At 40.3% G+C, this 17,326-nt stretch overlaps 1 protein-coding gene across 5 annotated transcripts in view; it reads right to left on the bottom strand.

Annotated features, from left to right (window-relative positions):
* The window catches only part of aff4 (ALF transcription elongation factor 4), a 103,499-nt gene that overhangs the window by 72,110 nt on the left and 14,063 nt on the right, over nucleotides 1–17,326 (bottom strand). For 4 of the 5 annotated variants that reach the window (XM_043703319.2, XM_043703318.2, XM_087995238.1 and 1 more), the window contains exon 2: nucleotides 6,207–6,321. In XM_043703319.2, coding sequence (XP_043559254.1) covers nucleotides 6,207–6,223 — 17 coding nt within the window. In that variant the 5' untranslated portion in view covers nucleotides 6,224–6,321. Of the gene's footprint in view, nucleotides 1–6,206; nucleotides 6,322–17,326 lie in introns of those variants that run through there. The other variant, XM_087995239.1, reaches the window with a different exon arrangement.

Here is a 17,326-nt window from a genome sequence, read left to right as displayed (position 1 = left end):
CACAGCCCTTTTTTTGGTGTCAAATGCAAACTTTTTGGTTATACCTCTGACATTATGTCTAGATAACCAAAGTACACAGCAAGAAACTCAGTAGAGGATGCTGTGATATGCCACTGGACACAGGATTTCAATCACACAAACACCTTTCAATTATCACCCTCTGCTTCCTGCCCTCAAGCCAATATTGGACCCAAAATGCCCTGGATCCAACGGGCTGATAGTCTGCCAGGAAAGATCTTGTCATAAGCCTTAGTGAAGCCTAAGTAGATTACAGCAACCACACTATTCTCCTCTACCTACCTAGTCATTCAAAATTCAAACTATTTATGAGAATTCCTCCCCCTTATAAAGCCTATCCTTGACTATTCTTGATTAATTCTGGTCTGTCCAGGTGGAGATCAATTCTGCCCCTCAATGTTTTCGAAATGTTTGTCTACCACAGATGTAACACTCACTGGTCTGAACCTCTCAGGTTTATCCCTACCAACTTCTTGACTAACATTAACTCCCCTCCAGCCAGCTGGCATCTCTGATTGTGGCCAGAAAGGATTTGACAATGTCAGAGTCCCTGCAATCTCCTCCCTTGCCTCTTAAAACAGCCTTGGTTACATCTCAGCTGGGTCTTTCCAATTTTAAGTATGCCAAAACCACTAGCATCTCCTCCCACTCAATGCTAACATGATCAAGTATATCACAGTTCCCTTAGCTGATTTTTACTCCACTATCCTTGTGGATAGAGATGCAAAGTATTTACTTAAAATCTCAGCTAGGTCATCTGGTTCCATATATAAAAAACATCCCACAAGAAAAATGGAACCCTTAGTCTCACCATTTTCCAAACATAAACAATCTGTTCTTGAGAGAGATATAATATGGGCCTTTCCCAATGACGTGCCTGCCACTTCTGATTGATGGAGGCCCATTACTGCTGACTGCACTTCCTTAAGCTGAAAGATGGCTACATCAAAAATGTGCTATTCACATAGCTCGCAGCCTCATGAATGCATTACTGTGCTTCCAAATGATGCTCAAGCCCAAAAACTTAGCTCAAGTTGATTGAGCCAGTAGCACTTCCTACAGATTTGGTCATCCGGCTACCAGAAGCAATGATTTTTCACATACTGCAGGTCATGCAACACATGGGATTAAGCTCCATTGTCATACCTTGTTTTAATCTAAAGGTACACCCTTGCATTAACTTTACTCTCTGTTACCTAGTTTGGCTTCTTTATGAAGACTGCTGGGGAGGGGTGTTATTTATGCTGATGTTTGGGTTGTTTGGAGTGGGAGGGTGTGGTGGTGGTGGTGGTGAATAGAGAAAAAAAGTGCGTTCAATAAGGAGACAGAACGAGAGGAGGAAAGAGAAGTTCTTTCAACCATCAGGACTCAAAACAGAGTTAACAATTTTGGAATAAACACTTCGTTCATTCCATCACCCACATTCCAAGGTGTCATCCTTTACAGCCTCATGCCAGCATAGCCAACCCATTTTCAAATATTTACATTTCTTGTTAGCATCTCGCCTCGCAATTATCTCTCCCCGCTTGTCAGCAATTGACGATGGCTTCTCTCTATCAGCACCATCACCAAGTACTCTATTTTCTTTCCCCTCACTTCCCCCAAACACCACCCTTGGTATAAAGATAACCCTTTCCTAGTATTCTACAGTTCTGATCAAGGGTCATGGGACTCGAAACTCTGCTTTTTTCTCTACAGATGCTGCTATACCTGCTCAGTTTCTCCAGCACTTTGTTTTTGCCCCAGATCTCCAGCATTCACCGTTCTTAGTTTTTATTTTGCTTTTTTCTTATTACTTTAATTATACTACTCCTGACTTTCACATTTCTAATGCTTAATTATAGACTTTTCTAATTTAGTGATTTACAGGTTAAGATATCCTTAACAGCATTTTGCTACGGATAAATTTATTGACTTTGTGATATTACTAGTTTTGTTTTCTCAACAAGAACCACCTGCAGGTCATGCTTCCCAACTGCTTCACTGTGATGCCAATTGTAAAACAGTTCACAGATGTTTTATTGCAATGCTAACTGCAGGACATTCTGCTCAAACACAGGCGTGGGGGGTGGTGGGAGATGAATGTTGAAGGTGGTGAATGGGCAGGCTGCATTGTCCTGGATACTTTAAGTTTCTTTAGTATTGTGGTAGATGAACTCAAACTAGAGGACAGCATTACTGACCTCTGCCTTCAAGATCATAGACAGGTTTTATAAAATCGAAAAGGCAATTCATTCACCACAGAATTCCCAGCCTATGATCTGCTCTTATGGCCACAGTACTACCATGACTTATCCAGTTCAGTTTCTACGTAACCCCAAGATGTTGATGGCTGGGATTCAAACATCGTAATGCCACTGAATTTCATGGGGAGATGTTTAAATTCTTTGTAGCAGATGCTAATTGACTGGCAATTGTTGTGGCAAGAATGTTACGTGCCACTTATCAGCCCAAGCCTGAATGCTGTCCAGGTAATGCTTTACATCGATACTTACTGCTTCAGCAGATGATGTTCAGTACCATTTGCAAGATCAAACATCTCCATTTCTGACCTTATGATCTAAGGAATGTCACTGATGAAGCAATTTAAAATGACTAAGCCAAAGCCAAAACTTTGAGGAACAACTCCAATGACAATTGGATTCAACCATGAAATATTGATCAGAATGGCATAGAAATTCAATGTTTAAATTTTTAGGTCTCAGATTATCTGGAGTTGCATTGAAAATCTATTTTCAAGTATTGCAATAGCTTGCATTTATGAAGCAGATCCAGCATTAAGTATTACAAGATGGTTTACAGATAAACAAATAACTTGTTTGTTGCTTGCTTGTACAGAACTAGAAAGCTGCCAGGAAAGAAACTGATGAAGCATTTCATTTTACACTCATCTGGACAATTTGCAAGTAACACCAAGTTATAGGGAAAACAACTTTCATACTGTACGGGAGAACAGTGCAGATGTGGGCAAGTGGACTTTGATTGGTAGAGGCATTGCCATGGAAAATGCACAAGTTACTGATAATTGTTAGTTAATTCCCAAACTTATTAAAATTTGAAATCAGGCAGATCATCTCCATTGGTCACTGCATTGCCTTTTGAAGTGAACTAGCGAATACTTGTTGAATATTTTGTTGAGTTGAAACAGGCATAGTATGCATATCCAATCTTCCCTGTCTGCAAGGATGATGTTTTGGTGTGTATAACAAATGTAGTTTCCAGTACCTGTAGCTGTGTCACTCTGTCAGCCAAAACCAAATTGGATTTCAGCATTCTTCTTTGACAATCAGGATTCTGTAGCAAATACTGACTAATTGCAGAATCATAACAAATGCTGGAGACAGTGTTGTGCGTTTTCCAAGTTGGTGCAGTACAGTCAGTACATGGTTTGCTGCTAAACTGCTCGGATATATAAAGTTTGATATAATCTGTTAGTCTTTTGGTAAGCAGCCTATATACCTAGCATCACACTGGCACAGAAACTTATTTACCACATTACCTGATTGGGAGATAGACAAAATGCATTTTTGACTCAGGCAGCATCCTGTTAGTGGCTAATGTTGCAACACTTGTTACCAATGCACTGTAGCAGGATGAAACAGCGAGCTTCATCTATTGCTCAAACTCCTGAAGTAGCTTACCCTTCCAGGATACTCTGAGGGTGACTTTGCACTTTTCAGAACCAAGAATGACAACCTTGGAACTCTCCATGAGCTTGCGCAATATGCAGTGAAAAATCTGATCTGGGTAGCCATTATCTCAGTATATTACTGACGTACTCTCTCAAGATACAGCTTACACACTGGACAAAATGACTCAACCTTATGTACAAAATTACTGATAAGGCCAATATTATAGCACATGGAACTGCAGGAATCTCAGGGCATATATTGACCAATGAATGCTGGCATTCACTTGACAGAAGTCGACAACCCTGAGCTAATTTCTCAACAAGGGAAAGAAAAGGAACACACTTGACTGCCCTGTATCAAAGCTGAGGGTGAGGTTTTTTTTTTAAAATTCACTCACAGGAGTTGCTGACTGGAGAATATTTGCTGCCCACTCCTAGCTGATAAGGCCAATGTTATAGCACATGGAACTGCAGTACTTTCAGGCCTACCTACATAGCAGTGGTGAGCTGTCTACTTGAACCACTGCTGCCCACAATCTATAGTATGACCCAAAATGCCCTTAGGAGGGATTTCAGGATTTTGACCCAGTGACAGTGAAGGAATGGCAGGATATTTCAAAGTTAGGATCTTGAGTAGCTTGGAGGGGATCTTGCAGGTGGTGGTCTTTCCATGTAACTGCTGCCTTTGTACTTCTAGATTGAAGTGGGCTTCAATGAACTCCTACAGTGCATCTTTGAGAATAGTAGCAGCAGTGTGCACAGAGCATCAGTGATGGAGGGAATGGATGTTTGTGCTTGCTGTGCCCTGGATGGACTCAAGATCCATGTTTGTTGTTGAACCTGTACCTTGTAGATAGCGGACAGCCTTTGGACAGCCAGGAGGAAAGTTACTCACCATAGTATTCCTCACTTCTGACCTGCTCTTGTAGCCACTATATTTATGTGGCGAGTCCAGTTGAGTTTCTGGTCACTGATAACCCCAAGGGTGTTGCGAGTGGGGAACTGAGTGATGGTTAGATTGTCTCTTATGGAGATGGTCATTTCCTGGCATTTGTGTGGTGCAAATTTTACTTGCCTCTGGCTTGCTGTGTTCTCCCAACCCTCCTGCTTGTCTACCTTGGATTCCAACACCTGCAGGTTTTTTCTGTCTCAGACTTATCAGTACAAGCTTGCATATTCTCCAGATCTTGTTGCATTTGGACATGGACTGCTTTAGTATCTGAGGTGTTGCAAATGGTGCTGAACATTGTAAGATCAGAAGTAGAGATGTTCGCTGATTGCACAAAGAAGGGAAGGTCATTGTTGAAGTAGCTGAAGATGATTGTGCCAGGACACTACTTGAAAGAACTCTGGCGAGATGGCCTGCAGCAGAGATGACTGACCTCCAACAATCTCAACTGTCCCCTATATGCCAGGTATGACTCCAATTAGCAGAGTTTGTCCCTGATGCTCAGGCTGCTTGATGCCACGCTCAGTCGAATGAGGCCTTGATGTCAAGGGCTGTTACACTTAGCTCACCTCTGGAATTGAGTTCTTTTGTTCATTTTTTAACTAAGGCTGTAATGAGGTCAGAAGATGATTGACCTTGACAGAACCCAAATTGGACAGCATTGAGGTGATTGCTGAGCAGAGGCATCTTGGAGACATTAAGACAAGGACAGAAGGTTTGCTCTCCAGTTGACAAGGTTTATAATCATTACGCGTGGAGACTGAAACCTTTGTGGGGTTCATTAAAAAGCTTTAAAGCATCATTGCCATCATTATATAGTGGCTCAAAAGGTCACATGTTTCTAGCAGCACTCAAAGTTTGGAGACCTTGCTTATGACTTTCTCTGCATTCTCCATTGCCTTCGATACTATGATCAACTTTATCCTAACCATAGTGAGCGGCCTGACAATTTTTTAAAAAATCTTGTTTAAAAACCGAACAAACAGTATAACTTTATTATTTCCATTGGTGTGCTTACAACACCCTCCCCCCCCCAAATTTGTATTGGTTGGAAGATGACTTTATTTCCTCAAACTGTGTTATTCTGAGTTTATTCAAAATTAAAACGTACTGGAGAGATGGGTTTTATAATGCTTTGCTATAAAACCATGTTAATTTAACATCTTTTATGGTATAAAATCTGGCTTGTAAAATTTGACCCAAAGAAACCTGGTAAACCAAATCAGGAAGAGCAGAAAACCTTCTCTCATCAACGTTGGAAACCGGTGTGACAACTCTGACCAGGTACATATTCAGGTATACAATGAAGTACAAATTCTAACCAGAAAGAGGTCAAGAAACGTACATAGGATTCTTTGGCATGGTAGAATTGGCAATTATCAAACAATCAGAAAAGTAGCTGCAATGTAAACACACCCTCAAATACATTCTACTAATCTAAAATTGTGTTGACATGCATGAAAAACTACAAAAGTCATTCAACATCTCCAAGTATCAAAATTCAAAGTCATTTAATGCCTAGATCATTCACATTCAAACACATAATATTAAAGTCAATAAGATGTGTACATATTTGTATATACAATAACCAAAGCTTATGTTACTTACCCAGTCTGAGAGGCCATGGAGAAGTGTGTGAAGGTAAAAAGCTTCACTAATCTGAAACACGCTCAGGTCACATTTCTTCTTAAATCTCTTTTCACCAATTAGGAAATAAACATTTCTGTAGTTTTGAAAGAAATAAAAGAAACCCTGTTACATTCAAAAAGGGTTATATCTGAGTTAGTTATGCTTTGTATATCTGGAAGTAGAACAATTTTAAAGGAGGCAAGGTTCCACATAAGTATTCACCCCACTCCTCTTTGTCTGTTATGCTATTTATGCCACTCTTAAGTTCAGGGCCATCTCACGTCAACCAAATCTTGCTCTATTACAGCAGCCACATATAGGCCCATAAGATTGTACAGGCTGATTGTTTGTCATAACTTCCTCTCAAGTAACTCAACTGCAAGAAAATCTGCAGAGCTGAAACACCTCCCCCCCACAAGACAAACTCTCTCCTCAGATGTACCTTTAATAATTTTTTAAAAACTCTTTCTAAATGCAAATGTGTGCTATTGCCTCTTCAATTTTCTAATTCAACTTCTCACTTTTCTGCCTAAATTAATAGAATTCTCCTTTAGTATACTCATTTGTCTGTCAAACTTTGAATCTCCTCTCTTCAGCCCTTCGGAGGCATGTGATGATCCACTTTTAGAATGGGCTATACTCAAGCCTCACTACTCCCTGGATTGTCACTAAAGTTAAAGGTTTAATCAAATCTCAAAATAACAATACAAATGATACAATTGTACTACAGGCAAACAGATCAACTTAGACTCTACACCTTCTTAAACTTCTAAATACACATGGAGGCACATATAGAATACCACGAAAAAAATGTCGTGGATGGAGAAAAATATTAGAGGATGACAGTTTAATAGAACCAGACCACAGGATTCAATGAGCTGTCCTTCTTATTCTAAATCCTTCTGATCTCAGATCTTTGACCCAAGTTCCCTCAGTTGTTCACTCAGGAAATAGGGTGGTCAGTGCACTAATTGCTTGGTATCTCAGTCACTGGTTAGAAGCAGTAGCTTATAGGCAATTGATGAGTGAGAATAACCAGCTACCTTCCAATTCGCTGTTAAATACACACCCATGGTGCCAATGAGCAATTCTATCACTGCTTGACCAAGATACAGTGCAACTACAACTAATTGCACTTAATGGTTTTAAAACTACAATATTTCATTGCAGTTGCCTTGGTTGAAAGCAGCCTCCTTTACATGTTCATCAATCCTGTCTCTGCTGATTGTTGCTTCTTGCTGGAGTTAATTCTATATGTATTTCAGCCAATCCACAATGGGAAAGCAACAGTTATAGGATGTGCTATCACAAGGGGAACAGATAGATATTCCTTCAGCTGGAGACATCAGGAAAGTAAGTTGCTTCCTGCTGCCAGGGTCAAGAGAATGCAATATACAGTGCTAACTACATACGTAGCAAATAAAATTCCTCTCATCTCACTTAAAAAGATAACATTTTTAAACTGCACGCCTAGTACAGTCTCATCCACAAATAATATGCATAGCCAGAAAGTCAAATGCGTTTACAAATTACTATAAATTAATTTGGACTACAATAATTACTTAAGTGATTAACCTTGCCTCTGGAGAGGTATCTGATGTCCACTGATGTTGGTGAGGCCTTCCATACTTTATACTACGTTTATGTTGTATAAAAATAGGAGAGATATCAAATGAATATTTTGCATCAGTTTTTACTGTGGACAAAGAAATTAAGGCTACAGAACTCGGAAATAAATATTGATGTTTTGAAAACAGTTCGCATAACAAGAGGAAGTGCTGGAGGTCTTAGAAAATAGAGGTGGATAAATCTCTGGGACCTGATCAAGTGTATTCCTGGATGTTGTGGGAAGTTAGAGAGGAAATTGCGGGGCCCCAAGGAGAAATATTTATCACCTGTAACCACAGGTGAGGTGTTGGAGGACTGGAGAGTGGCCATTGTTGTGCCAATATGCAAGAAATGCTGTAAGGAGAAGCCTGGGAACTATAGACTGCAAGTGTGACAAATTTGATGGGTAAGTTGTTGGAGGTGATTCTGAAAAATAGGATTCATTGAATTTAGAGAGGCAAGGACTGATAAGGAATAGTCAGCATGGCTTTATGCACGAGAAATTAGGTCTCTCAAACTTGATTGAGCTTTTTTTCAGGAGGTAACTAAAAAGATTGATTAGGGCAAAGCGGTAGATGTTGTTTGCTTGGACTTCAATAAAGCCTTTGATGAGGTTCTGCATGGTACATTAATTAGTAAAGTTAGATCACAGGGATTCACGGTAAATTTGCCAATGGGATACAAAATTGGTTTTACGGGAGCATACAAAGGGTGATGGTGGAGGGCTATTTTTCAGACTGGAGGCCTGTCACTAGTGCTGTTCCACAGGGATCGGTGCTGGGTCCATGTTTGTTTTGTCATTTAGATAAATGATTTGGATTAAACTATGGAAGGCTTGACTAGTAAGTTTGCATAGAACACTGAAATTGATGGTATCGTGGACTGTGAAGAATGTTATCTAAGATTACAAAGAGATCTTGATCAATTGGGTCAATGGATTGAGGAATAGCAGATGGAGTTTAATTTGAATAGATGAGAGGTATCACATTTTGGTGAAACAAACAAGGGCAGGACTTATACAGTTAATAGTAGGGGTCTGGATCGTGTGTTAGAACAGAGATCTAGGGATTCAGGTACAGAATTCTTTGAAATGTGTGTCATGGGTAGACGGGAGTTAAGACGACACTTAGCACACTTGCCTTCATTGCTCAGATCTTTTGAGTCACGCGGAGGTTGTAATGGATACTGGTGAGGTCTCTTGTGGAATACTGTGCACGGTTCTAGTCGCCCTGTTATAGGAATGATATTATTAATGTGAGAGGGTTCAGAAAATATTTATTAGGATTTTGTGGTAATGAAACATTTGAGTTTTAAACTGGAGAGGTCAAGATTTAAGTGTAGGAGGTTGAGGGCTGGTCTTATAGAAGTTAATAAAATCATGAGGGGCATAAATAGCAAGGGTCTTTTCTGTAGGGTGAGGGATATCAAAACTAGGGAGCATATTGTTAGAGTGAGAGGTGAAAGTTTTAAAAAGGACATGAGATACAATTTTTTTTAATATAGTGGATCACATGTGGAATGAACTTTCAGAGGAAATGATAAATGTGGGTACAGTTACAACATTTAAAAGATATTTGGATAAGTTAATGTATAGGAAATGTTTGGAAAGATATGGGCAAAATGCAGGCAGGTGGGAGATTAGTTTGGGAACATGGTTGGCATGGATTAGTTGGACTGAAGGGTCTGTTTCCATGCTGTATGACTATGACTCTGCTTTAAACAGCTTTATTTCATTTAAAGTTAATTTGTTGCAGTAATCTTCTCATTTGGATTGATTCCAACAAAACACCATTCTGAACGAGGTCCGCCTCATCTTCATTTTAGTTAATACATTTGACAGTAATGATTGGGAAGAAACATTCAAAAGGCATTATTTCAAACTATTTGCAGCTCCACAGCTGAACCAAGACAGCACAAAAGGTCGGTAGATAAAGTAGACAAGGTTGCTAACCCGCTCCATTTGACAAAAAGAAGTCTAAAAGCAAAAGCTGTCTGCGCCAGAGACAACTTATGATCAGTCATAACTTTTAAGTTCAGGGAAAGTGATGATGTAGTCGTACTGTCACTGGACTAATGATCTAGAGATCTCGGCAATGTTCTGGGAGTGTAGCTTTAACTCACACCATAGCAAACAGAATTTGCTAACATCTAGTCTAAATGATGACAGTGAAACCTTGCTGATCATTGTAAAATCCATCTTATTCACTAATGTCCTTTGGGGAAGGAAAATTTTCTATCTTTACCCAATTTTTATCTTAGCTGCGGATCTAGAGTAAAATCTATGTTATTGGCTCTTATCTGTCCTCTGAAATGGTAGAGCATAAAGTTGCGTCTGCTGCTGAAAAGCACACAAAAATTAAACTGAATGGACCACCATCTGACATCAACTGAATGGCAAAATTTAGCCATGTTGACCCAGCAATCTTTTTCACTAACAGAAGTAGCAGATTTGGAAAAATGTCTCAGACTAGTCAAGTCACAGCCTTATGTGGATCATATTCATGGAATCACCCCTTACAAACAATGTCAGAAAACACATCACTGTCAACATCCCAATAGGTGGCAGCACAGTGGCATACCAGAAGGTAGGTGACCTCAACAGTGACTCCCAAATGCATGAAGTCTCAAGGCATTAGATCAAACACAAGCAAGGAAAGCTCTTGCTGAGTACCAGGAGCTGCCTTCCTTGATTGATAAATCAGTACTCCTCTATGCTGAGCACCACCTGACAGAAGCACAGAGGATGGCAGGGACACAATGTACACTGGATGGTGGACCACAATGTCCATCACCAAATCTGGATTGGCAGAGGAGGTCTGTGGCAGGCAGTGAGAATTAGCGAGAGAGAAAAACATACTTGATCTCATTCTCACCAATCTGACCTCAAGTGCATCTATCCATGATTTTTTTTTAGATTAGATTACTTACAGCGTGGAAACAGGCCCTTCGGCCCACCAAGTCCACACCGACCCGCTGAAGTGCAACCCACCCAGACCCATTCCCTTACATTTACCCTAATACTACAGGCAATTTAGCATGGCCGATTCACCTAACTTGCATATCTTTGGATTGTGGGAGGAAACCGGAGCACCTGGAGGAAACCCACGCAGACACGGGGAGAATGTACAACCTCCACACAGTCACCTGAGGTGGGAACTGAACCCAGGTCTCTGGCGGTGTGAGGCAGCAATGCTAACCACTGTGCCACCGCTGCTATTGCACATTCTTGTGGAGATGAAGTCTTGTCATCACATTAAGGATGCGTGCCGAGTAAGAGAAGGGCCCATGGTGTTAGAGGCATGGATAGAAGATTAGCTGTCTGGCAGAAGGCAGGGAGTGGGGATAAAAGGGTCCTTCTCAAGATGAAAGCTGGTGACTAGTGGTGTTCCACAATGGTCAGTATTTGGACCACAACCTTTTTTTTAAAACATTAATGATCTAGATGAAAGACTGAGGGCATTCTAAGTCTGTAGATGACACAAAGATAGGTGCCGAGGGGCAGGTAGTTTTGAGGAGGCAGGGAGGCTGCAGAAGGATTTAGACAGATTAGGAGTGTGGAGTGGAAAAAGAAGTGGCAAATGAAACACAAAGTGGAAAAGTGTGAGGTCATGCACTTTGATAGTAAATGGGGAGACGATTCAGAAATCTGAAGTGCAAAGGGACTTGGGAGTCCTAGTCCAGGTTTTTCTGAAGTAAACTTGCAGGTTGAGTTGATAGTTAGGAAGGCAAATACAATGTTGTCATTCATCTCGAGAGGTCTTGAATACAAAAGCAGGAATGTACTTCTGGAGCTTTTTAAGGCTCTAGTCAGACTACATTTAGAGTATTGAGAGCAATTTTGGGTCCCATACCCAGGAAGGATGTACTGGCCCTGGAGTAGATGCAGAGTAGATCACGAGAATGATCCCAGGAATGAAAGGCTTAAATTATGAAGAAAGTTTGAGGATTCTGGGATTGTACTCAGCGAGTTAAGATGGATGAGGGAGGGATCTGATTGAAACTAACAGAATACTTAACAGCCTGGCCAGAGTGGATGTCGGGAAGACATTTCCATTAGCAGGAGAGACAAGGACCCAAGGACACAACCTTAGAGTAAAACCTTTGGAGCGGAGATTAGGTGAAACTTCTTTGGCCAACTTCTTTGGTGAATCTGTGAAATTCATTGCCACAGAAGGTTGTGGAAGCCAGTCACTGTGTATATTTAAAACAGAGATAGATAGGTTCTTACTTGCCAAGGGGATCAAAGGTTTTGGGGAGAAAGCAGGAAAATGGGGTCAAAAATCCTATTAATCATGATCAAATGATAGAGCAGACTCGATAGGAGCAGAAATTAGGCCATTCAGCCTATGTCCTATGGTCTTACGATTGTGCTAAATGGGATATACTCTGAACAGATCGAGCAAGTCAAGACTGGGCATTCATGAAGCACTGTGGGCCATCAGCAGCAGAATTATATTTAAACACAACCTATGACCTCATCGGCCAGAATACCCTTCACTTTATTCCTAAGAACAACCCAGGGCTCCTTCAAAGAAGAATGCAGAAAGGCATGCCAGAAGCAGCATTAAGTACAGTAAATCCTCTGAAGCACAAAATCTCAAATCTGTCTATCTGCGCCATAAGAAATGAAACACAACCTCTGTGGACAAAAATCACATTTCTATTTTTAAATGAGCTCTGCACTCTCAAATTTTGTCATTTGCAGGGGTTCCGAGGAAAGGAACACTCACAGATACGGAGAAATGACTAAGAAAAGATGTCACTATTATTTGTATTATTTCCTGAAGGGCTTATGCCCGAAACGTCGATTCTCCTGCTCTGCTACGCTTTTCCAGCAACACATTTTTCAGCTCTGATCTCCAGCATCTGCAGTCTTCACTTTCCACTATTATTTGTATGTCAAATACCACAAGCAACAAGTGGTGGACAGGTCTAAGTAGCTCCACAACAATTGATCAGATCTAGACATTGCAATCCTGCCATATCAAGTTATGAATAGTGGAAGACAACTAAATAACTCAGTGGAGGCGGTAGATCCACAGACATCCTTATCCTCAATGGAGGAGCGCAGTACATCACTGTGAAACAAGGCTGAAGCATTTGCAACAATCTACAGCAAGTTGTGTCAGATGAAGGATTCATCTCTGGAGAATACAGAGGCCCTCAGCATCACAATGTAATTCATCAGCCAATTCAATTCAGTTGATACAAAAACAAAAAGGCAGATTTTTATCTGAATAATGGTAGTTCAAAAAAAGGTGAGATGCAACAGTTGCTGAAGGTCGGCATGCAGATGCAGTAGACAGTGAGGACAGCTAATAGCATGCTGGCCTTCATAGCGACAAGGTTGGAGTATAGGAGAAGGGACAGCTTGCTGCAGTTACACAGGGCCTAGGTGAGGCCATACCTTGAGTATTATCGGCAATTTTGGTCTCCTAGTCTGAGGAAGGACATTTCTGCGAGTGAGGGAGCCCAGTGAAGGTTCACTGGACAGATTCTTGGGACTGGAAAGTCTAGATGCAGGAAGAATGGCCTTAATTTTGGCCAAGTCCAGAACTAGAATTGAAGAATATTGGGTAAGCCATTTGGGACTGAGATGACAAAGAATTTCTTCACTCAGTTGTGAACCTGTGGAATTCTCTACCACAGAAAACTGTTAGGGCCAATTCTTTAGATATATTCAAGAGGGAGCTGGACGGGGCCATTGCAGCTGAAAGAATCAAGGGGTATGGAGAGAAAGTGGGAGTGGGATACAGATATGGCATGATCAGTCATGATCACACTGAATGGTGGTGCAGACTTGAGGGGCTGAATGGCCTACCCCTGCCCCTATTACCTATGTTTCTAGATAAACAAAGAGCAGATTGGAGGTTTGGAACCATGTAATGAAAAATGCTTCGCACCTCTCCACAGCCAATTTAAAATCTACAAGGCACAAATCACAAATCATAGAGGCCCTTCGACCCATTAAGCTTAAAAAACACAAAAGAGAAACCCACAAAATCTATTTTAGTCTCACTTCCCAATGTTAGGCCCATCCCCTTGAAAGATATGATACTTTAACTGCGCATCAAAGTACTTTTTTTTAAAAAGGTAGTGAGGTTATCCATGTCAACTTCCTCCCTCAGCAGTGAATTCCAGACCACTGCCACCTTCACAGTGGAAATTATTTTCTTCAGGTCCCCTCTAAACCTCTTACTTTCACCTTAAAATTATGCCCCATTGTATTAATCTTTCAACTAAGGGAAACAGCTGCTTTCTATTCACAATATCCAGGCCCCTCAACCTTATGTACCACAAACCCCCTGCAAACTTCTCTGCTACAAAGAAAATAACCTGAGCTTATTCAGGCTCTTTTGGTAGCTAAGACACTCATCCCAGGCAACATCCTGGTGAATCTCATCTGCACCCCCTACAGTGCAATCACATCTTTCTGATACTGCAATAACCAGACCCTAAATGGAAAATGTTGGGCCTGTAATCTCTCCAATATTCTTTTGAATGCCTCCCACTAGTCTGCTATGTAGTTACTCGATTAGTTGTTCCTTGTCTACTGTGGCAACATCCTGCCATATTTTAATGAATCTGCATCTCCCAATCAAAGTCCCATTTTTACTGATCATATTTTCAATCAAGACTGTGATGGAATACTCCCCATTTGCCCTGACGAGTGAAACTCCAACAATACCCAAGAAGCTTACTACCATCTAGGACAAAGCAGCCCATCTGATTTGGACCACAAACATCTACTCTCGCCATCACCTGCGCACTACTGCAGCCGTGTGTACCACCTACAAAGATGCCCTGCAGACATTCACTGAGGCTCCTTTGATAGCATCTTCCAAACCCTGCTACCGACTCTAAAGGACAAGGGCGGCATATAAAATACACAATCTGCAAATTCCTGTCCAAGTCATTCACCATCCTGACTTGGAAATATATTGTCTTCAGTGTTGCTCTAAGTCATGGAACTCACTCCCTAATGGCATTGTAGCTCTACCTGTTAGGTTCCCTTCTTGAGATTCTGATAAGCTTGATGCAACTGCAATACGTCAACTTCTGTGAACAGCCACAATTTATTTAAGTACAAGCTCTAGCAGAGTGTGTCAAGCGAGGCTCCCTGGACAAGGGAACCGTCCTCCCTTTATGCAGGGTTTTACATCAGTCAGTCATGCACACACCACACAACCACCTGCCACTCCCAGATAGTCACATGCCACCCAAAAACAATGTAAAGAGATTAGGTTATGCCTTGAAACAGTCAGAGATTAGGTTATTCCCTTAAACTGAAGCATTTACAGAGTATGATTAGATTATCACATCCTATCTGCAAAGACAGAAAAACCCTTGGGACATCCAATTTCTTACATATCAGCAGAACAAATTACCCATTTAGCATCTCATACCTACACTAACTGGACTGCAGTGGTTTGAGAAGATAGCTTATTACCACTTTCAAGGACAATTACTGATGGGCAATAAATACTAGCTAACTGGTGACACCCATACCCCATGAATGAGTATTTTTTTAAGATCTAATTGTAAATTAGTGAGTAGGATTTGAGTTGTGATTGGGGCTGTATTGTCCAAACATTTGCATCCAATAATGAAATAGGTATTAAAGTTTTCAAGTCTCCACTGAGATTGTTTCACATAAGGCAGTTATAAAGCCTGAGCTATTTCTACTAGGCACAATCTAACACATTTAAAGTAGTTAGCAAAAAAGGTACTGATGTGACTTTTAGGATACTTTTGCCAAACTTGAGCCCATCTTTGCTTTCTCCCACACAAAATCCTAAGTCAAGAAAACAAAAGAGACCACCTCTCTTAATATTCAGAACTCATGACATACTGTACTTATCTATTCTGCATCAAAATATTCCCAGAGGTACCACAAACTATAAGATACCAAATCAAAGATGATTAAGCTCAAATACATGACTGAAATTGGTATAATAAATGGAATAATCAAAATTTGATAAAGGTTCATGCAAATACACATCAGATACAGTCAATATAGACATGTAGATCTTCTGTTGAAACTATACCTATGCACAGTGAACTGTATTGGTTTTATGAATAACACCACCCTTTGTTACAAATGCAATCACAGCAGCTCATTACTACAATTGTTGCCAAAACTTCAAATATGTATATCACCTTGTAAACTCCCTTCCCAACAACCATAAAAACATTACGAAATTAGACTTATAGAAAGGGAAAAATCTGGAATAAAACCAGATGGATACACCCCAGAAACAGAAAATATGCCACACTATACAATGAAAAGTACAGCAGGGCATGCCAGGTGCAACACCAGGCGAGTTAGTTGGTTAGCTTACCAAGCTGCTGGGTTATTATACAGCAAGTGAAAAGTTTTTTTCACTTACCCGGTGAGACGTGCCTAGAGAGACTCTTGCTGCACAATAACCCAGCAGTTTGGCGAACAAACCAACTACCTCATCCACAACCAGAGCTAGAGATCTTCACGAAAACCTTAAAGCAACATCAGTATAGTCAAAATATGCGGTGTCAACTAGGGATTAAAATAGTTAATGGTTAAACAGCTAATCAATAAGTTTTAGTCTTGTCATTAATGTACTGCATTTAACATTTAAACCAGATTAGAAAGAATGTTGTAAACAATAACTTTTTTCCTCAAAAAGCATTCATAATGTTTCAAGATATTATGGAAGATATTGTTACTGTTCTTGTTTCACTTGTTGCTTTTTCTTCTTAGAGGAAAACAGACTACAGAACTGAAAGAAATGAATCAAAATCTAAGGTTGATCAAGCAAGACTGACTTTTTGTGTATTTTAGTTTGCAACAATTGCGACAATCCAATGTAGTACTAGTTAAGTAAACTTTCAATTTAACACCACAAGATCAAATTCCAGGATGATCTATTATTCCTGAAGTAATGACTTTTTTAAAGCATTCCATAAGCTTTTAAAAATAAGTTTCTTAATTAACTTGTTCATATCTATTATAAGGCACCGACAGGACAGTAGGGATGAGAGCCCGCACCTCCTAATCCTGAAGTATGGACACTACTATTGTGCCACAAAACCCCACTCCAAAATAGGTTTGTTCTCTTATTGGCGTTTCTCTTAATCCAATTAAATGAGAACTGATTTGAGCCAATCTCGGAGCGACATTTTGTGTAGAGCTTCAAGCATGACACATCATGAAGTTTTGTTCAGGACGTCATTATGAATAGTAGATTTGTTTTTAAGGTTATTCATTCTCATATTACAGCAGGCTTCCATATCCTGAGAAAGTTCCTACAAATATCTGTTTTTGAGTTTACCACTACCAGACACCAGATGTAGTACACATATGTAGTGAATAGTATATACCACTCACCATTCTGGTATTTCTCTTTGTACTAATCATAAAATTAACTGAATTAAGAATGGAAATCCCTATTAAATCAATTTTACATTGATGTGATATTTGAACCAGCTATTCATGTATGCTCCCCTCTGCA

The sequence above is a fragment of the Chiloscyllium plagiosum genome, unplaced genomic scaffold (assembly GCF_037043375.1).
Source record: "Chiloscyllium plagiosum isolate Xiang-an unplaced genomic scaffold, Cpla_swu_hap1 HiC_scaffold_16, whole genome shotgun sequence".
NCBI lineage: Eukaryota > Metazoa > Chordata > Chondrichthyes > Orectolobiformes > Hemiscylliidae > Chiloscyllium > Chiloscyllium plagiosum.
This window is presented reverse-complemented; position numbering and strand designations above follow the sequence as displayed.